Genomic DNA, 22,525 nt, shown 5'->3' on the forward strand with positions numbered 1-22,525 from the left:
GGCTATGACGTGAGCTTCACTCACGCCAGAGTCCAGACTATACAAAAACAAGTGCATACAAATTTCAGTGAATGTCTATAGCAATAAAAGTGGAGAGAATTTCTAGAGAGCGCTACATATTGACATAGAAGCATTAGAAATTTGGATGCAATGCGCATTGCAATGAAAAGAAACAGCATCTATCCTTCACTTCCATGCAACGAAAAATACAAGAATTTGATGTGAGGCCAACTACAAAGCTTCTAGTAAACGGAATATGTGAGAGCTTTGACAGCAAACAAGGGTGAAAGAGCAATATTTTCATGGGCAGCTTTCACCAATTTCAGAGATGCTTAAGAATAACAAAATGAATTTTCATGAGATGAATTCATACAACCTTTTCCCTCCATTCCTGCATTAATGGATGGACAATTGAAACACATCAAGACATCTAGTTTTACAATCTCTTTAGTTACAAAAGCATCTAGTTTTCATCATCTAGTTTTCATGTTGAAAACTATTCTTTTCCAAAGTCTGACATCTTCATAGGCTAAAATGCAAAATTCGGATCATTTGATGCCACTGCATTATTCCTTATTGCATTCATCGGCAAGCATAGCAGATATGCTTCGTTTTAAATTCCTTTCAGCAACACTATTTTCCACCAAACCTTTTCTAAGTCTCTCCAACATAGTTGACACATCTCTCATAGTTGGACGTTCTCCAGGTGAATCTTTTGAGCATAGCAAACCAACATGTAGGAAATAAACTATGCATTTATATGCATCATTTTCTCCAATTCCATCTCCATCCATCTCCCTCAAGAGATCACTGTCAATTACCTCTTTCACTCTATTTGGAAATGCTAAGTTCACCCACTTATGCAAGTTCAAGTCTCCTACAAACATTTCACTAGTTGGCCTTTTTCTAGTAAGCATTTCCAATAACAGAATGCCATAGCTATAAACATCTCCTTGAGTGGAAACCCTCTCACCCAATCCATACTCTGCATTCAAGAAAACCTTGAACAAAAGTTACTCACAAGTCTATATATGATTGTTATGAAGAAAATACAAATAAATATAACGTTTTAAAAACTCCATACCTGGGGAAATGTAGCCCATGGATCCTTTTAGAGCAGCTGTTGTAAGTGAATCACTAGAGGTTGCACCAACTAATTTTGCAATCCCAAAATCTGTTACATGGCCGCCCATGTCTTCATCCAACAACACATTGCCTGGTTTTATATCACAGTGCACTACTTGGACAAAAGAATCATGATGAAGATATTCCATGGCATGGGCCACATCAATGGCAATATCCAATCGTGTTCTCAATCCCAACTCACAGATATCCTCATCATTGTTGTCATCTTTATTAGGATATAAATGCTTCTCTAAGCTTCCATTACACATAAACTTAAACACTAAAGCTTTGAAATGCAGGTTGGAACATGAAGCTATGATTCCCACAAGATTTCGATGTCGAACCTTTTGCAATGCATCACACTCTGCTTCAAAACTCTTTACAACTTGGTCATTTTGTAAATGGAAAATCTTCACAGCAGCCAGTGTGCCATCACTCAAAATTCCTTTATACACTGATCCAAAATTGCCTTTCCCCAACAAATTTGCCTCAATGAATCCATTAGTTGCTCTATAAAGTTCTTGATATGATATACTCTCATGCTCTGACTTATTGGAAATAACTTGTGGAAAATGAAAGATTCTTATATGCCCTCTCGAGAGGAATCTCAAAAGTAGACAACATAGTACAAATCCAATACCACCCACAATTGGCAATATTACTTTTCTCAAAATATCAAAATGATTTTTTGGTGCTGGACATGCCGGCAAGGAAAATACTTGTGGCCCACAAAGACCCAAATTTCCATTCAAGGATATGATAATGGTATGATTTGTAGAAAACTCTCCTTTTGATATTTCTCCTCTAAGATTGTTAAAAGATAAATTCAAATAGTTTAGCTCTTTCAACTCGTTGAGAGTAGTGGGTATTGTACCTGAGAGGGAGTTGGAAGAGAGATCCAAGTTCATGAGATTTTGTAAATATCCAAGTGAATCTGGAATGGAACCTTCTAAGGAATTGTTGGATAGATTTAATGATTCGAGTGCAGTGCAACTTCCAAGTGTTGGTGGAATGGAACTGGTTAATAAATTTGCAGATATGTCTATAGCTAAAGCATTTCCAAGTTTCCCAATCTCAGGAGGCACAGGTCCATCCAAAAAATTCGATGACAAATTTAAATAAAGGTTCAAGTAAGGAAGAGTGGCGACTTCTGGTGGTATTTTTCCTCTAAGTCTATTGTGAGACAAGTCAAGTAATGCCAAATTTCTACAATCTCCTAAGCTGGTAGGTATTTTATCTGAAAAGTAGTTGTGATGAAGAGAAAGGATCCTTAGTTGTTCAAGATGGTGTAAGGAATCTGGAATTTTTCCAGAAAACATGTTTCTACTGATATCTAGAAGACCAAGATGTTTTAATTGTTTCAAATCGTTGGGAATATTTCCTTCTAATCTATTGTTTCCTAAATCCAGCCTTTCTATTTTTTCAAGGTTACGTAATGGTGGTATACTGCCATTTAAAAGATTTCCACTTAAATTTAGAAAGTTCAAGCTGCTCAGATTGCCAATATGTGGAGGGATGTTTCCTTCTATTATGTTGCTTGAGAAAGACAAGTAAGATAAATTGACAGAAAGTGTGCTTATCACATGGGGCAAAACACCACTTAGTTTATTGTCACTCAAATCTAGATCTTGCAAATGGGAACAATTGGTAAGAAATACAAGAAAAGGCATGGTTGCAGTGGTTCCGCTATCAAGTTGATTAGATTGTAAATCTAGTCGTTCAAGGAGTAATAAGTTACCCAACTCTACTGGCACACTCCCACTCAACTTATTGTTGCCTAATGATAGTATCTGGAGCTTGGAACAATTTCCAATAGAATTTGGTAGGTTTCCACTTAGTTTATTTCCCCATAAATAAAGACTATTCAAATTAAATATTTTAGACAGAGAACTGGGAATGATGCCTACCAATTCATTCTCATTTAGAGAAAGCACTTGCAGATTGGTGAGCAGACCCAAATCTTCTGGAATGGTGCCAGTGAGTTTGTTTTCAGAAATGTCCAAGTAGATCAAAGCAGAAATATTTGATAAAGAGCGGGGAATGGTACCAGACAATTCATTGCCATTGACAATAAGTACTTGCAGACTGTTGAGCAGACCCAATTCGTGTGGAATCATGCCACTAAGTTTGTTACTGAAAATATCCAAATGAGTCAGAGTAGAGATATTTGACAAAGAAGTAGGAATGGTCCCAGACAATTCATTTTCTGATAGCTCAAGTGTTTCTAAACCTGTGAGCAAACCCAGTTGTGGAGGAATGGCACCGGTGAGACTATTTCTTCCTAAAGCCAAAACAGTCAACGATGAAAAGTTGCCTATGAAAGAGGGAATGGTACCTGTGAGGCTGTTTACTGCTAAGTTTAGGAATTGTAGACGTGTAAGAGAACCCAACTCCATGGGGATGCTTCCGTCCAGCTGATTGAAAGACAACGTGAGTGTTCTCAACCGAAAGAGGCGCCCCATTTGAAGTGGGATATGACCGTGAAGCTTATTTCTAGAAAGATCGAGGGAGTGGAGAAACGACAAATTGCCGAGGGCAGGAGAAATGGTGCCCTGCAGACCCATGTTAGTGAGGTTGAGCGTGGTCACTCTGTCCAATGGATGGCGGTGGGTGCAGGTAACCGCACTCCAATTGCACAAGGGGACGGCTAAACTCCAATCAGCCATGGATTGATTGGGATTGTGGGTGATGAGCGACCTGAACTCCAATAGGGATTGTCGATCATCATGAAACGTGTGAGCGGAGGAGGAAAGGAAGAGAAACAAGAAGAGCAGAGAAAGTGGAAAAGAGAAACAGAGCATCGCCATGTTCGAAATGGAAATGGAAACAGGGAGGAGGTAATTGGGACGAGGAGAAATACCATTGCGTTCTATGCGCAATCTTACGCCTATTTAACACGGAGAGAAGCCGATATATTCGCCCTTTCGTCCTCGTTTTCTGAGTGTCAAAATCAAATCAATTCGATGCAATTGTCGCTTGTGCTCCTTTCGTCAATACGCAGGGCTTTGAAGCGCACATCAATTTAGACTAATTTCCCTTTCACGGTCACAAAACACTAACACGGAGCCCGCCGGTAACAAAGTCAAGTCAACATATTTGCCCACCAGAGCTAAAAATGTAGAACATAAATATTAGACAAACCAGCGTAGTAAAGAAGAAGAATAAAAAAATTCCAACCCTGATCAAAATCCTATTTGAAAATGTAATTGAAAACGTAATTGAAAACATTTAATTAACATACGCGCGTAGATTTGTTGGTACATTCTATCTGAAAATGTAAGAGAACAAAATTTAATTAATATATATATGGTTTTTTTTTCACAGGCAAAACAAATAAAATAATTAATTTAATTAATGTGGAATGTACGTTTGTTTTGTAAATTCTGATGGGGTAAAAGGGAAAAAAAAAATAAAAAAAAAATTACATATAAAACTTAAATTTATTTACGTTTAATGTATTAAGTTTCAAATTATGATTAAAATATGTATTCAACAAAATTAGTCCAAACTTTAATTCAACTAAATATTTTAAAAATATATATTTAATATAAACTAAACATAAAATAAAATACTAAAAAAGATTCAACCATTTTAACTTATGAAAATAGTAAGGAAAACATTTATAAAGTAGAAGGGAATTGCTAAATGTTAAATTAATTTAGCTGGGATGAATTGCTTAATTTTATTAATTTAAAATGTAAATAAATAATTTTCATTTAAAGATATAGAATTTCAAAATTATTTTATAATGATTTAATTTAATAATTTTATATTTTTATTTTAGTTAAAATTTTGTTATATAAATGTAGATGAGATTATAGTTTTTGTTATTTAAAATATATTTTTGAATGTATAAATAGATTGAGGGTTATTTAAAATTTTGGAAACACTCATATTTATATAGATTTCAAAACTAAAACTTATGATTTCAAGAAATTCTTTAGTAGATCTTAAACAAAATTAACAAGAAAAAAATACAAAAAAAAGTCCAAACTACCATCCAATAATTCCTAATATCAATAACCACTAAATATAAATATCACTAGAATCAATAACTATTGTACTCTATACTTACTATATTTTGTAGTTATATTTTAAGTAACATAATCAATTTTTACAAGACCATGCATGAGGTTTTTTCGCATCTCTCTCTCTCTCTCTCTCTCTCTCTCTCTCTCTCTCTCTCTATATATATATATATATATATATATATACACAGCTTGAGTGGGCCTAATGGTTAAGAGCATGTATTTCCTCCTAAGAGGTCACAGGTTCAAAACTAGAGGGGGGTAGAGTATGTATGTCTTTGTAGACTTAGCAGTGAAATCCCTGCGCGGAGGTGGGTCCCTTGTCCCACAAACAAGGGGGTCTCATACACCAATTTAATTTCTGGCTTGGCTGTGACCTTAAAAATGGATATTATTATTATTATTATTATTATTATTATTACAAAGTACTAAATACATCATAACAAGTTGGATGGCATCTCATTTATTAAGCTAGAGGTATTTTGAAATAGGCTTCTAGAATTTTAATTTAGTTAATTACTCTCCCCTGCGCGGAGGTGGGTTCCTTGTCCCACAAACAAGGGGGTCTCATACACCAATTTAGTGTCTGGCTTGGCTGTGACCTTAAAAATGGATATTATTATTATTATTACAAAGTATTAAATACATCATAACAAGTTGGATGGCATCTCATTTATTAAGCTAGAGGTATTTTGAAATAGGCTTCTAGAATTTTAATTTAGTTAATTACTCTCCCCTACGCGGAGGTAGGTTCCTTGTCCCACAAACAAGGGGGTCTCATACACCAATTTAGTGTCTGGCTTGGCTGTGACTTTGAAAATGGATATTATTAGTATTATTATTATAAAGTATTAAATACATCATAACAAGTTGGATGGCATCTCATTTATTAAGCTAGAGATATTTTGAAATAGGCTTTTAGAATTTTAATTTAGTTAATTACTCTCCACAAAATATTCACGAAATATTCTTAAGAGTAGTTAGGATACATTGTTGAGGTTTATCTTAAAAATAGTTATGTTTTTTTTTTTTATTATGTTTTAATTTAATTAAAAAAAGCATTATAAAAATAAATTAAAATAAGATACATATAAAATTCTTTGTTATAAAATGATTTATGGTTTTTTAGGCTTGTAATATTAATAAGCTATATTTTTGGTTTATGTTATTGTAACAAAACTTATTTACAAATGGAAGTGAATCTTTTTGGTTAAAAAAATTTGTTATATATATATATATATAACTTGAATGGATCTAATGGTTAAGAGTACGTGTTTATAAGTTCAAAACCAAAGAATTATATATATATATATATATATATATATATATATTTATATATATACAATTTGAGTGGGTCTAATGGTTAAGAGCATGTGTTTCCGCCTAAAGAGATCACAGGTTAAAAACTAGAGGGGTTAGAGTATGTATGCCTTCGTAGACCCCCTTGTCCCACAAACAAAAAAGTCAATTATCATCATCATCAGTAAAATATATCATAAAGTAAGTGTATTAATATTTATTATAAATTAATACATATCAATATTTACTAGTCATTTAATTTGTATAACTACATTAATGTATTATTATTTCATATTTAATATTAATATTTTTATTTTTATTTCAAAATTTTCACTAACTAAATATTAAGGTTAAAATATTTTCTAAATAAATTAAATTGCCCATTAATTATGGAGTATCACATGATTCAATATTCGATCACATGATTCAATATTCGTTCATTTCACATTTTCTGCGATTGCATAAAAACTTATATATCATTTTTCATTATTAGCATTGATTGTAATTAGCTTTATCAAAACCATATTGACTTCAAGCTAAAGTATGCATTTTATAAATAAAAATAAAAGAAAAACCTTTATAAGATTGAATATTGATTTTATTTTATTTTATTTTTAAATTATTTCAAATATTATATTATTATAAAATATATTTAATGTGTTTCTATAATTATTTAATAATATTAATATATAAATGTAGGTTTTTATAATTATTCATGTTGTTGTATAAATGTAGGTTTTCACATTTATTTATATTTTATTATTGTTCTAGGATATAAATGGTGTGTGGACAAAAGAAAAACCTATTATTTTGGGTGAACATTCTAGTCATCATCAAAGAAATAATAATATTAATATATAGATGCAAGTTTTCACAACTATTCATGTTGGATAATTTCTTCTGCATGTAAATGGTACATGGGCCAAAGTAAAGCCTGGCCTTTTTAGTGAGCATTTCACCCATCATCATCAAGACAAAGAAGACAAAGAAGAGTAGATGGAGTGTGCACCAGTGTCTTGCCACTATGGTTTTTCTCTCACTCAATTTATATTTAAAAACAATATATATATATATATATATATATATATATATGAATTATTTTAGATAATTATTAATATAATTGAATTTTAAATTTATTTATTTTTCATAAGAATATATAATTATATTAAATATTAATTAATAAATAACAATTTTGTTTTTAAATAATTAACTTCTTTTCAAATAAAATATTAAGTAGAATCTTAATTCTTTAGAAAAAAATATTTTAATTTAATTTCATAATTAGGTTAGCGTTCACTAATAAATCATTATATTTATATTTAAGAGAGAAATAGTTTTTTATTTAACAAATTAATCACTTAAATTATTAATTAGCCTTTTACACTACATTACTAATAATTGGTTTTGGGTCTCTGGTTATCGATCCAGCATACTTATACTGTGTTGAAATATATATAAAAAGGTGTTTGAAACATATGAATAAATAAATATAAAAAATATTTGAAGCTACTTCATAACTGCGTGGCCTTGTTTGGCGAAACATGGTCTAAAACCTTCTAGGATCGTTTTGAGGCATCAAATGACGTTTTTGGGGGATAAAAATTTGTCTCTTTAATGTTGCGCCTTTTCATGCTAATCTACACACATAGACCTTTCCAACGACGCAAGAAGCACGTCAATAAGAGTCTATATGCAAAAGTTATGCCACTTAGAAGTTGACCTTCCTGTTTTCACACCTATAGTTTGGGAGGATGTCATGTCAGCTCCCATTATTCATGGAAAATGGGCTAGCCATGTGTTTGTGATGTAAAAGTCTCTAGAAGAGTCTATATTGTAATTCTAGTTAAGAGTTGATGTAGTCAAACTTTTCCACTAGTAGGTGATCGGGTTGTGTTATAACCAGGCCACTAGGAAGAAGAGACATTCCATTCTTTCAAGAGAATTTTGTTCCATAGCTGAGAAGATAGTTACTAGAGATAGGAGGTAGAGCACACACAGAGGATATGTGCACTATTTCTCTCGAAAGGGTTTCCAAGAGAGCATATCTTGTGTCTTATGTGTGTGTGAGCTTATTTTGTCGTTCTCTACTTTTCTGCGTAATTTTCATACGCATGCATGCACTAGTTATAGTTAAATCCACAGATCTTAAAGTTTAATAAACTGTAATAGTGTAAAATTTCAATATTTTAATATATTATTATCAGATTTGTTGTGACGAACTGTCTAGTGGAATATCCACGACAATTTACAGATCAATTAGTATCAGAGAAAGTTTCTTTGGGTATTTGTGGATATTTGCAGGGGATTTAGGTCAGCGGGATCGAAAATTGTAAAACCCTAATCATGACCAACGAATGTGTAAATGAACCTTGCGATCCTACAGAAGTGAGGTTTTCACGGTTCGAACAACAAGTCACAGATATAAAGCGCAATGTACACCTCCTCATGGTGGCCCTAAGCAATAAGCTGGGGATATTTGGAGAAGATAGGAGTTTGAATGAAGAGGAAAAATTAGAACGAAGATGAGAAGATCGGGGATAAATGAAGAAACAGTCGAAGAAATGAGTGTCATTAATTCTCGAATCCTCCAGGATCCCGTTTTGTATTTGTCCATTATTTTCTTTATGTTGTTGTCCTACTGTTGCAGTTGTCTTCAAACTTCCAAGCTTCCAAATCTTATGTTGTAGTCTCCCAATAATTTTGTTGATGTACAATCAACTGTATCATGTTGATGAGTGTCTCCTTCTTCCTACAATAACTCTTTTTATGTCTCTTCTTCATCAACATCCTTATTTATTCAATTTCAATTTCCAACTTATGCCTTCGCTAGAACACACTACTAACATTACTTACTTGCATCGGTATTTTGGAATTTAAAATTTTTATGGCTACCATTCCCATTTGATTATCTTCATAATCACACATTTTTTCAAAGATGTGTAAGACACTTGAATGCCTTCTCCATAACTACTTTATGAAAGATTGACTTTCATTTTCTAAACATTCACTACAACACATACTTTTCTCATTAAATTCTTCTAGATCTTCCTGTTTTCCTTTTGTAGCCTACTGATTATCCTCTTGATTATCCTGCAAAACAATTTCCTAGTTTGTATCTTCTTATTGAAAATAAAATAAAATTTCATTTTCGTGAGGCAAATTTGCCTCGTCTTCTCTCATCTTAGCTTCTTCTTATTTCCATTGTTGTCCTTTGTCTTCATATATAGGAAATAGCATAGATTCTATCTCTTGTATTACAGCTTCATGTTCATCATCTTTCTTTGTACCTGCAAGAATATAATTAGTTTGAAAACAAAATTCACCCTTGTTCCTTAGAAGTAATAGGCACCTCTTCCTTGCTAGACATTATTGAACATTTCTCCTCTCTGATTGTAATCTTAGGTTGTCTTAATAACATTTCCAAGAATTTTATTTCCTCCTCAAATTTCATGAGATTTTTTTTTTTTTTTTTTTTTTTTTTTTTTTTTTTTTTTTTTTTTCCGGAATAGAAAAATTCATAATTTCAAAAAAGAAATTACATGTTGTATATGCCCGAAGGCATATGCTGTAATGTGGCACATGTCCACTGTCAGAGTCTAGATGCTGTATATAAAACCCATAGGGTGTACAGTATTGGTGCAGAGACCATCAAAAAAGAGATAGTATCGCCCGTACATAGAAGATTTCCTATTTACTAGTATAAGTACTGAATATATACAAAGAAAAATAACATAATCAAAAGTTCATGGTCATCAAAAATAATTGATAATATAGAGGCTGTTGCCTCACTAGAGTGCCCCATCTATATAAGGCCTGTGAAAATATTGGTATGTCCCTGCGTTGCTTCTTTCGATAACTGGTCAGCAGTTCCATTTCTTTCCCTGTAGATGTGAGAAACAGATATCTGGTCAAAGAAAGTTTTGAAAAAAACAATTTCTTCCAAGATATGCTTCAATGAGTATGCATGACAGACAGCCGTGTTGTTAAACCAATCAATCACAGTCTTTGAATCGCCAAATATTTGCAAGTTTCGACAGTTTTTCATAATGGCAAATTATAAAAGGTGTCTCAGAGATATCAATTCGGCGTGGTTGTTTGTTCCCGGGCCTAGCCCCATGCTAATCTGAAAGTAATGGGTTTCTGATAGGTGAAAGAGTATTCCGCCACCACAGCCTTGCTGTTGGGCGGCTCCGTCAAAGTAGGCCCACGGCCTATCTTTATTAATCTGCTCCTGTCGAATGTTTCTGGGCTTTCCATGACTGTTCTCGTTTGGTAGTTCTGAGTATGCCGTGCAGATTATGGGGTGGAGAAGGTTCCAATTAACATGTCTGTCCTCAAATATGATGGTGTTCCTCTTGATCCATATATACCATGATACCAGGAGAGGGAGGTTCCTAGGCTTTTCCGCTGCCACGTTACTCCACCACTGTTCCCACGCTGTGTTGATATCCGCCCCCTGCCAGTTCACATTTAAATTAAGAGATTGAATGACCTGAGACCAGATAGTCCTGGTGGTCGGACATGAGAGGAATAGATGATGGGTCGTTTCTTCATCTTGCAAGCACAACACACATCGGGACAGTCCCGAGAAAGCCCTTTTTTTAAGATATGAACCAGTGGGGACTTTATTTTCCAATATGTTCCACATCAGCAGCCTGGTTCTTGGAGGAGCATTCAATTTCCATAGAGAGACCCACCAGCTTTTGAGGTTCTCAGGTTTTCTGTCTTCAATAATTGTGTCATAGCCCATCTTTGGCGTATATTGTCCAGATTTTGAAAGAGCCCATATGAGTTCATCCTCTTCTGCCTTAATCTGACATGAGTCTCAGCAAGGGCCTGTATATATCTCTGCCAAACCTCATTCCACTCAATAGGGATGTTCCAGTGTTGTTCATTCAACCAGGCCTGAGAAAAGAAGGTAGAATTCTGTTGGTCGCCAATCTGTGAAAGAAATTTAATACCTCTGTTATTTAGATAGAGCACCAAACCTTCTGGTAGTCTATGGGAGTTTCCGCAGCCCGGCCATGGGTCAATACCAATACGGACTGATGCGCCATTGCCAATTTTCCATAGCAACCTATCTTTTATAATGGGCAAAGCATTGAGAATGGCCCTCCAAATCCCTGAGATACCTTTTCGATTCCAATTCGGCCTTCTGATCCAGTCAGTGATGGTCAATGGCCAAATATATTTGTGGTGTATGACTTCCGCCCATAGACTGTTCTGTTTCAATAGAAGCCATCCTTGTTTAGCAGCCAAGGCTTGTGCAAAAGCCGGGAGTGATTTAAGTCCCCACCCTCCCCACTTCTTAGGAGTAGCAATTTTGGTCCATTTAACCCAGGCAAAGGTCTTGCCCTCCTTCTTGCCATTCCAGAGGAATTTACAACAAATTTGTTGAATTCTGTGTAGTATACCCCTAGGTATCCAGGCAAGTGACATCCAGTATACCGGGGTGGCTTCGAGGACTGATTTTATTAGGGTAAGTCTTCCCGCTTTAGAGAGGAGCCTGTGATACCAGCAGCTGATTCTCTTTTCGACCTTTGTGATGAGCCAGGTCCAGTTTGCAATCTTGTATCCATCAGGTTTAAGCCTGAAGCCCAGGTATTTGATACCCTCCAACAGATCAGTTTCTTGGAAGGAAAATTTCTGCAAGGCAAGCTGTGATTCCTGCAGGGTACATTCCGATAGGGATATGGTGGATTTTCCTCTGTTTATTTCCATTCCTGTAGCTCTGCAGAAAAGGTTCAGAATCTCATTGAGCGAGGTAGTATCCCAGACACTTCCATTTAAGAATATCAGGATGTCATCAACAAAAAGTAGATGAGTTAGGCAAAAGTGCTCCATGATTTTTAGTCCACTAAATCCCCCGCTCCTTTTGGCGGATGCTATAAGTCTGCTCAGGCCTTCCATAACAAGCAAGAAGAGGAGTGGGGATAGCGGGCAGCCCTGCCTGATCCCTCTGTCAATATTGAAAGATGTAGTGGCCGAACCATTAACGAGAATAGCAAATGAAACAGATGAGATACAACCCATAATCCAGGATATGAGAGCGGGGGGGAAGCCCAAATGGGTAAGGATCATTTTCAGATAAAGCCAATTTACTTTGTCAAAGGCCTTCGATAGGTCTATTTTGAGGGAGATGCCCTTGAGGTTTTTGAGTTTGATGGAGTGTAGGGCTTCCTGGGCTGTACCAATGGCATCCTGAATGTGGCGATGATGGAGGAAAGTGAATTTCTCCTGGGAGATGTGAGATGATAGGATGGGCTTGATGCGGTTAGCTATGATTTTAGAAATAATTTTGTATAGACAGTTGCATAAGGAAATGGGCCTGAAGTCATTGAACGAAGAAGGGGAGTCAGATTTGGGAATCAAGGCTATGTAGGTGAAGTTCATAGGGGGGTGAATGTGCCCAGTGATTCTGCTTTCTTCTATGACTGCCAGTAGATCCTCCCCCAACAGCTCCAGGAAAGCCAGATAAAATTCCACAGGCCAGCCGTCCGGTCCCGGACTCTTATCTTTCTTAAACCACTTCAGTGTTCCTTCCAGTTCCTCCATGGTGACCGGTTGAATCAAATCCTCGATAGCCTCAGGCTCAACAAATCTAGGAAAATGTCCTGCCAGGTTGATAATATCCGGGAGGTTGATGGCAGTCGAAGCAGTAAATTGCCTTTTGAAATGTGATATACCCAATCTGGCTAATTGTTGGTGTGTTGAGGCCCATCCTTCCGGTTCACTAGGCATCTGCCATATAGTATTAGAGGCCTTTCTGCCATTTGCAAGGTTGTGGAAGAACTTAGTATTGCTATCTCCCGCTTGCAACCAAATGGCTCTGCTTTTTAACCTCCACTGTTCTTCTTTGTCTTGTAGCAGCTTGATTTTTTGCTTTTCCAGGTTGTTCAGCAGTGATTTTGAATCCTCCGATTGAAAGCCAAGCCCCCTTTCATCCATAAACTGTGCAATCTGTAATTCGATATCCGAGAGGTGCTGATCGTCTCTCAATCTCTTCCTCTTTGCCCAATCCTCAGTCATGATCCTGAGCGCTTTGAGTCTTTCGCAGAAATCCGCCGCCTTCCTCTGTGCCCTCAGCGGGGGTTGAGATCTCCAGAAATCCGTGACTAGGTTGATGAAATCTGGATCTTGCAAATGGCCAGAGAAGAATTTGAAGGGGGAGCGGGGCTTCTTTGTTGGTCCACTGACTTGGAGAAATATGGGAAGGTGATCGGATAAACCGCCTGTGCCTACCCATTGTCTGTACAGGGGTAGTTTATGGATGAGGTCTTCATGGATTAGGAATCTGTCCAATCTCCGTCCCAATGCAGCTTCCCCCGTTCTCCTGTTATGCCAAGTGGGGACCTTCTTGTTCATGGGAACATCAACTAGCTTGTATGAGTCTAGTAACGTACTCATCTGCTCCGAGATTGGGTCCAATTGAGCATGATGTCCCCAGGATTCCTCCAAACCCAAGGAGAAATTTAAATCTCTGCCAATTATGGTAGAGTTTGTGACAAGATTATTTTCCAATAGATTGAGCCAAAAAGCCATTCTGTTCTGATTAGGGGCATAAATGTTGATAACTTTTAATGTGAGCCCAAGTTCCCCCATGAAGATGTCCATTCCAATGAAACCCCAACCGCCCCAGGATGAAATGATCTTGACAGTCCTGGGGTTTATGCCAATAGCAAGGCCACCGGATTTTCCGTTCGCATCCAAACCTTGAAAAGTCCAACCCAGCAGGATGGAATGTAGAGTTTTCACAGAGTTTTCCGAAGAGCATAGAGTCTCCTGTAGGAAGAGGATGTCACATCTGGATTCCTGTGCTAGCCTTTTGAGAGCCAAACGCTTTTTGGGGTTGGCTAATCCCCTGCAGTTGTAGGAGAGCCAAATCATGGGGAACCAAGGGCAAAGGGCTCAATTGCTCTAAGCGCCCTCTCAATGGTGCATTGTCGGCCTCGTGCAACATCTGCCACGGCAGACTGAATGGCTGATTTGAGTTTGGATGGACGGCCCCTTGAAGGTTTATGCTTTTCATGAGAATTTCATCTGAATGCTTCTCTCTGTTCTTGCTTCGACTATCTCCATGAACCAAATTTTTCGTGTTTTCTTCACTAACATTTTCTTGCAATTATACACCATCAACTGTATTTACCCACCGTGTATTATTTCCATTCTAACTTTCCTTGTGAAACAATGATGTTTTATATTCCTCCATAATAGAAATATGTGTATGTTCTTATCTTGTGCTTTTTTTCTTGTTGGTCTAACCCACATGGATTTGAACTTTAAATCTCATGCTTTACATATTACTTCATAACAAGGCAATTGGAATTTGAGCTACATCACGCGGGCTTCTTCTCTTGTGCTTTCAAAAAATCATACTTTCGCCTTATTTATCATGTATGGTAGGTTGAGTGAGTTTACAGCTTTATCAATGCCCGTAACCATACAAAAATCATTAGTTTTAAAAACATAAGAATTTATTGTCTCATTCGATTACTAAGTCATCAATTCCTCATACTGTTATGATTTTTCCACATAGTTGTAAAGATCATCTACATATCTCTTCTCATCATCCTCGTCACATTCATCTTGATTTCCTTGAGCACTTTGCTCCTATGTTGACTACTTAACCTATGTTTCATCTTCACTTGTAACTTGTACCACTTCACCTTTTTCTGTAGCACCCATTTGAATCTTTGGTCTTCAACATCTTGTTGTAGCATATCCATAAGCACATTCATTCACGCCTTCATCTCAGTGAGTTCCTTATCAAACTCTTCATCACTCATCTTCCTGTTGATGTCTTTAACCTTGACATCTTCTTTCCTTCTGTTGTGGTTTTCCCTTGAACCTTCTTTATGACCTTTTATAGTCATCTTCCTTTCCTCTTGTCTTTTATGAACTTGTCCTTGTCCACTAAGCCTCCGCAATATCAAGTTTGTTTCACCCTGCTACAAGTACCTCACCATGTTTCCTCCTCTGAACTTAGACTTTGGGTAACCTTAAGGTCCTTTCTCTAGAATGTTCTCTCTGAGATTCCTCTTCTCTAGGCTTCTACACTTCTCTTGAGAACTTTACTTTTTCTCCCTCTTTCCAACCTCAACTAGAATTATCACTACTCTATGTTGTAAGGTTCTTCTACCATAATATCCTTCTGTCAATTGCTTCTACTTGCAAATTAACATTTGACAAATTCAATTTAAAAAAAACACAGAGATCTTACATTATTAGACAATATATTATCTACACTTCTTTAAATTCTACCAAATTCATTCCTGGGATTGTTTCTTGTCTCTCTATAAATTTCATGTTGCAGAATTCACCATCTTTCACAAGTTTCTACTCCCAAAGTAGAAAAATCCCTTTCCTTGTAACTTTTAAAGAACATAAGTGTTCTTCTTCCTCTTCAAAAATGAGCAACTTGCAAATATCATCTCCTGCTCAAATTAATTACAACATCAAAGCTTTACTTTTCATATCTTACCAATTCATATCATATGCAAGTTATGTAAGCTCTATCTTTCTTCGATCTTCCCACCAAGAGCTTTCTAGCTCTAATACCACTTAGTGCAAGAAAACTCACTTTTCATGCCAATTTTGACTCTCTATTTCTGGGATTTCAATGCAATACAGACATCAAGGTGCCCATACACCTTTAAACACTTTTTGATCTTGTTCTTTGTTCATGCAATAAAAAGACACAAAATATCTATGCACCCTCACTTGTGATATTTAAATCTCATATCATTTAATAACTCTGTACATACATATTCAAACTCTGGCTTCTCTCTTGGCCTGATTCTACATTCGTTTGGTCATTCGCTTTTCCCTTCAGCTTACAATGATTAAATACAAAATTACAAGAAAAGTATATTTTTTCTACATCCATAAATCACTCGATTTATTCCCTAAAGTTCTCATGATTTATTTCCTACAAATCTCATGCTTTTCAAGGTAAATTAGTTTTTTCCTTATGGAAAAAATCTTACCTATCCATAGATTTTCTAAACCTATGACTCATACATCCTATAATAATATAAGAAACAAATATTATTTACAAATAAGGAATCCAAATTCATTTTAAATGTTTAATCCCATTTTTGAGCTTTTCTTCAAAAAGCTAGATGGCTTTGGGAAGCTTTAATGTTCTTGCATCACCTTGTTAAATATTGTTGTAATGAATTTGTGCCTATTAATATTGTTGTATCGAATTCAAGCCTTGTGAAATCTTAAGTGAGTATACCTGTGGGATGACCTTAAGTAAATATACATGAGTTAGCTTTAAGTGAGTATACCTATGAGCTAGCTGATGAGCCACAGTATTGCAGCAAGGATGTTGCAACTCCTAGGGCTACCAACTTTACTTTATCAACTTGGGGTTTCATAAAAACTTGGAGGTGACAGTGCTATATACACAGTAGATGCATCATTCTACTCATGTCACTTCTCAACTGGGGCGCTTAACCATTAGGGTTCCAGACCAGTCCTCTATTGACTAAAAGGAGTCTGACTACTGGCAGTGAATGTAAAGCTAGTTCTAATTCATGAAAGTAAATGCTTGTCTGTTCAGGAAATGAAAGCAGCCAAATGGTAAATTCTATGTAATGCCATAAATCATCTAGCTATGGAATGACACAAATCACTTTGCAGAAAGGAAACTATGCTAAGCTTGCAATTGATCATCTAACTATTAGGACTACTTAGAAATGGAAAGTTACTCTATGATCTCAAAATTCACACATGCATGCATTAAGTATCTCATTTACATCTGCAAATAAGAAGAGTCTTTAAGTGCTAACTTCAGAAATATAAATGCCAATGTTATTTGTTCTTACAGGAGGGAAAGGAATGGGAAGATTGGTTTAGGGGGCACTCATGGGCATGGAATCCAAGCTGAGGGGTTAAACTACTCCTATACTAGGTTATCCTATCATTTATGGTCAAAACAGGGTCAAAACAGGCTGCTACAGAAGATCTTGTAGCCGCTACAAGAAATTGTTACAGGATGTCCTAATCTGCTACAAGATGTCCTGAACTACTAAAGGAATTTATCTGAAGGGTTTTGGAGGGCAAGAATAGTGAGATGAAGTGTTGGAGGGGTGTATGACAACTATATAAGGTGCAGGGAAGGTGCACATTACCCAAGGCTAAGCCCAACACTCCAAGGAGGTTGGATTTGCCGAAGGTGGCTGCTCATGATGGTTGGAAAACATTGGTTTGGACTATGGGATGGTCTGCCTTGACAGAAGGTGGAGAAGACTTAGGTGAAATTGGTTGGATGAGTCCCTTCCTGTAGATCAACAATCCCTATGACAAAACCTATTTCCCTTTTCATGTATGCATCACTACATGTCCACATGGAAAATATGAATTGAATTTGAGGAAGCTAATCTATCTATTGTTTAGGACTAGATCTATGATATGGACTGTTTTTTAAGCTACAACAAACTTAAGAAAACAAGATAACAACTGTAGGTGCTTCCAAGAAATCATAAACAATGATCTAACTAATAATGAAACCTAATCTATAGAATGATCAAAAGTCAACTCTGTTTTTGGGGCTGTGAGAGTGGGGTCGTCTAGTCATGATCCCATGAGGGAGATGATGTAGGGGCCACTATCACCAACTTTTCTGGTATAATTTCTTCACTAAAATGCAACACTAATCTATCTCTTCAAACTAATGGAAACAAGCTTGAACAACAATTTGAGTACTTGTTAAGCTAATAAAAAAATAAAAAAAAACTCAACAACTAACTATCATTCTAAGCTAAGTGTTATTACCCCAAGAAACTCTCCTAGGTTGTATCTCAGAGATGCTCGGGAACATTACAAACTCAACAAAAATGTTGGAAAATTGGTGGATGAATGAAATAAATGATGCATATTCAAGCTAGATAGCCACTTCTACTATGCTTAACCCCAGACATGGGTGAACACCCCCAGACTACAAGGTTTTAGACCACCAATTACTCACAGCTTTAAAGAAAATGTGATGATGGAGAATACTTATCACACCAGCAGATGCACAGGATCCTGTGATGGTCGGCTGCAACCAGTAAAGAGGTCTGTAAATCTATTTCCTAATGCACAGACAAGATGACAGCTCTATGGCATTAAAACAATAGAAACTTGCACACACATTTAATGATACATGCTAAATTCTAACATAGAGGCAGGATGACAACCCCTCTAATGCTAAACATCAACAGCACACGAATAAATGCATAACAGGCACAACCTGGAACAAAGAAGAAGTGGAAAGTGAGCAATTAACAACAAAAGAAGCTTGTATTAGCTGAAAATGAAGACCAGACACTGCAGGTATCACAGTAGTTACAGTCTCCAGAAGTTGAAGCTTACAACAAAATAACATTCATCCCACATCAACCCCTATTACAATCTGTCTTCTGGATATATATAGAGGTTTATTACAAAGATATTTAGCCAGGTTATGCGTGGAGGGTCATAGCTGACCACCAAGCACATTAATTCTCTGAAATCAACTTCTGCCACGATCTGCTGGCTTTAATGGACAAATCTGGTCTTTTCTGATAGTCTGATGTCCTTCTCTAAGCAGGCGGAATGCTGATGGAAAGAAACCCATAACTGATAAATGCTTTAACTGCTCGAGGCTGTCCTTTTTGTCCTTCGTCCATTCTATCATTTAAATGCGGTTGCTGAGGATTTATTGTGCAGGTCACTGGATCATGGCCTCCTTCCTTCTTCGCGTACATAGGACAGGCCCAAAACACAGAAAATGCATTGAAAATGGACGATGGACTGGGCATGAATATTAACCGTTGGATGACAAAATGGACAGTGGAGATCGGAGTATGCATGCTATATGGAGAAAGTGTGAATAGAAGAATGAGTGTGGGCCGTCGGATCGCTGTTGGGCAGATCCGACGGCTATCGGGCGGCATAGGTGATCGACAGTTTACGAGCGAGGGAAGGCAGTTTAGCGGGCGAGCGGTATTCCCCGCACTGCCTATGGGGGCTCGGTGGTTTCCGTATAAACCACCACAATCGAATCAAAAAGAAACACGTGGCAGCTGAAAACCGCCGCTCCCGTAGGCTAACGCGTGTGCAGGTCGCGCAATCGGGGGAAGCGACTGCCATCCGATCGCGCGATGGATGACCAGATGATAGGGAACGTGCAAGAAGTTTAATGTGCGGGAAAAAGAAAATTGACCGTCGTTGGATTGGGACGATCAACGACTACGATTAAACGATGAGGAATAAATGGATAAGGCGCGTAGTCATGCGATTTAAACTTTGCGCCCGAGAGTTAAACAACCTGGGTTTACACTGAAATTCAAAGGAAAATAGGGTTAGTGGGAAAAGAAGAAGTTTTGGAAACAAAATAGAGAAAGCGTGGCTCAGAGAAAACACGGGATTAAACAGAGTTTTAAAGGAGAACAGGGAAAGAAAGCAGGGGCTATAGAGTTACAAGGAGAATGAGGGAGAAAAGGAAACCAACAGCTGCGAGCACCTTTCTCAGCACAAACCAATCATCCGCCCTGAATTTGGCCCTTTAAACATTGAAGTTGTAGCAGAGCTAACACTGGCTCCTTCTGGGGATGAGATCCTCCCTGTGAGGTCTCAAGAACTGCAGACCAATGCCTTCATGCAAAACCAGCTTTAAAAACTATGCCTAGTATCCATTGGGCATGGAGTCAAACCAAGTCTACACTAAAACCTGAAAAAGAAACTGCTTACAATCAACACAATTACTCAAAAATTGGCCAACTGATAGGCCATCAAAATTGTTTCTCCTGCTCTCAGCCCCTTCATCATAGAGCTGCAAAACAAGATTGATTTGATCCTCTACCTCAAACAGTTTAGGACATTTGAGCTTAATAGGTAGATATGGATCAAATTTCATCTCCCTTCTGTGTATTTTCCTCCTTGGATGTTCTTCACAGGAGCCTTTGTACACCTGCTGAATAACCACTATTGTTGTGTACTTATCTTTGTCACCTGTGGCTTGCACAATAAATATGAATGGTGTACCAATGTGTTCATGTGTGGAGGACACAGAGACCTCATCTACTCCAGTATCTTGCTCAAAACAGTCCACATCCAAGTAGGAATTCCAAGACTGCGCATCCTCTTCCTCTATCATCTGATAAGCTTCCCTTTCAGTCTGTGTAGAGGCCACCTGAGCAGGCTTCAGAAAATCAAAGCTGAGGTGATCAATCTCAGCCTTGAGAGTAGAGCTATTTCCTGCCTCAGTGTTCGAGGGACAACTTTGAGGGATTGTTATTTGAGCAGAAAGAGAAGAAAAATATGATGGGGAGCTTTCCTCTCCCTTATTGATCACTGGACAGGGGATGATAGAAAGTTGGCTAATTTGCAGATCTGCATAGTCATGTGAAGATGAGCTGGCTTCGAGCATAGATTCTTGGAGGATGAAGGTTCCTTCTGCTGATTGCTGTTGTTGATAAGCTTGTTGTTTTGCAGGTACAACAAACTCACGAGCAGTGCCTTTGGATAATGCTTCTTCAAAAGCAGCTCTGGTTAGGAAAGGAGCACCTTCCAAACCATGGACCTCCTCCTCTTCATCAGGATGCTCTTCTTCCATGACTATATTCTGTAAAAGGGTCTTGACCCCTTTATCTTCATTTGTAACTTTATTTCTTTGCAAAATCTGCAAATGCTCATGTGCTCCTCTATATGGGTTTGGAGTTGGAAGAGGAAAGGAACAATGAGCTCCTGCTTCCTGAGAATACTGCTCAGCCTTTAGTTTGGAAACTTCAGAGGCCAAAAACTCTATCATCCTGGCCAATTCATCGATCTCAGGCTCTGAGGATGATGAGGATTCACCTCCCTGTCTTCTCCTTTCAGCATCACCTTCAAGTCTCTCTGCAGCAATAATGTTTGCTTCTACTTCAAAGGCTGCAATTTGCATATCAGCCAAAGAAGCACATCTTCTTTCTCTCAACAGCAAGCAGAACTGAGAATCGAAAGCATTGGCATAAGTAATCATAGCAGAAGAAGGGGTAGGTCTTACTTCAGCTGGCATTCTGCTGTACATGTGATTGAATCTGATGTTGAAATCAGACAGCAGCTCACCATATTCTCTCTGCAAGTTCCCAAATTCATCATGATAAAAGATCAGATCTTTATTATTTCCCCAGTGCTTTAAGAATACATCATCTAAGGCCTCAATGTCTGCAATAGAACTAGGGGGTAATTCTCTGAACCATTTTCTAGCTTCCCCATCTAGGCTTTGTACAAAAACCCTCATCTAGACATCCTCTTCATTGATATCCAAATTATTAGCATATCTATAAAAAGATTCGAGGTGCTCTTCAGCTGATACTGCTTCTTTACCAGTAAACTTAGGCATGAATTCTTGATAATCTCCTGCAAGCATGGCATTTAAAGGGGTAGGCAAGACTAAGGGTCCATACCTAGCAGCAACTATTCGTTCTATCTTTGTAAGGGCTTGCTGGCTTGCCATGACTGAGGTAAGGTAAAAGGATACTGGTAGACTGAGAGGTATGAATCAATGAAAAGTATGACAGAAGCAGAGGAATATGATGGACAACATGGATGCTTTTTTCTACTGAGGTCTGAAAGGGAAATGAATGACTAAGGAGCCTAAATGAATATTTGAAGGTGACATTCACTAACAGAGATACATGGAATTTCTAAGGCTTACCTGGTCTTGATGCTCCTTACTACGATATTTTCTTCTGCTGAACGATCTTCTTAGGATCAGGCAATGATTCAGCTGATGATTTCTAAGTATTTCACCGAACATGCCTCACCAACTGCACCAGAACTGCAATGTGGAGTCGCCAAAAGATAGTCTTCCTCCAGTGGAGTCGCCAAATAGATGATTACAACCAAAATATGTGCCCAGACCTTGTCTATCATCAAAATATGGAACTGTGTCGTTCTCCCAAGGAAGCTGAGCTTCAATCTCCTCTCCCCGGCAACGACGCCAATTAATGTTATCACCCCAAGAAACTCTCCTAGATTGTATCTCAGAGATGCTCGGGAACATTACAAACTCAACAAAAATGTTGGAAAATTGGTGGATGAATGAAAGAAATGCTGCATAT

General features: G+C 37.3%; 1 protein-coding gene across 1 annotated transcript; it reads right to left on the bottom strand.

Annotated features, from left to right (window-relative positions):
- Positions 1 to 422: 422 nt before the first annotated feature.
- On the bottom strand, positions 423 to 4,117 carry LOC149225091 (uncharacterized). Its single transcript, XM_089386447.1, has 2 exons — positions 1,085 to 4,117; positions 423 to 985 (listed from the first exon to the last, which is right to left on the bottom strand). Exons 1-2 carry the CDS (start codon positions 3,930 to 3,932, stop codon positions 567 to 569), a joined length of 3,267 nt encoding a protein of 1,088 aa, XP_089242573.1. The 5' UTR covers positions 3,933 to 4,117; the 3' UTR covers positions 423 to 566.
- Between the last annotated feature and the right edge of the window lie 18,408 nt (positions 4,118 to 22,525).

Source organism: Pinus tabuliformis, chromosome Q, assembly GCF_031772625.1.
Source record: "Pinus tabuliformis cultivar Carrire ecotype Pingquan chromosome Q, CPIR1, whole genome shotgun sequence".
In the NCBI taxonomy this organism is placed as follows: Eukaryota; Viridiplantae; Streptophyta; class Pinopsida; order Pinales; family Pinaceae; genus Pinus; species Pinus tabuliformis.

Coding starts and splice junctions, on each gene's coding strand:
- LOC149225091 (XM_089386447.1), bottom strand. CDS start 3,932: ATGGCGATGCTCTGTTTCTCTTTTCCACTTTCTCTGCTCTTCTTGTTT. Junction 986..1,084: donor CATGGGCTACATTTCCCCAG/GTATGGAGTTTT, acceptor TCTTGAATGCAG/AGTATGGATTGGGTGAGAGG.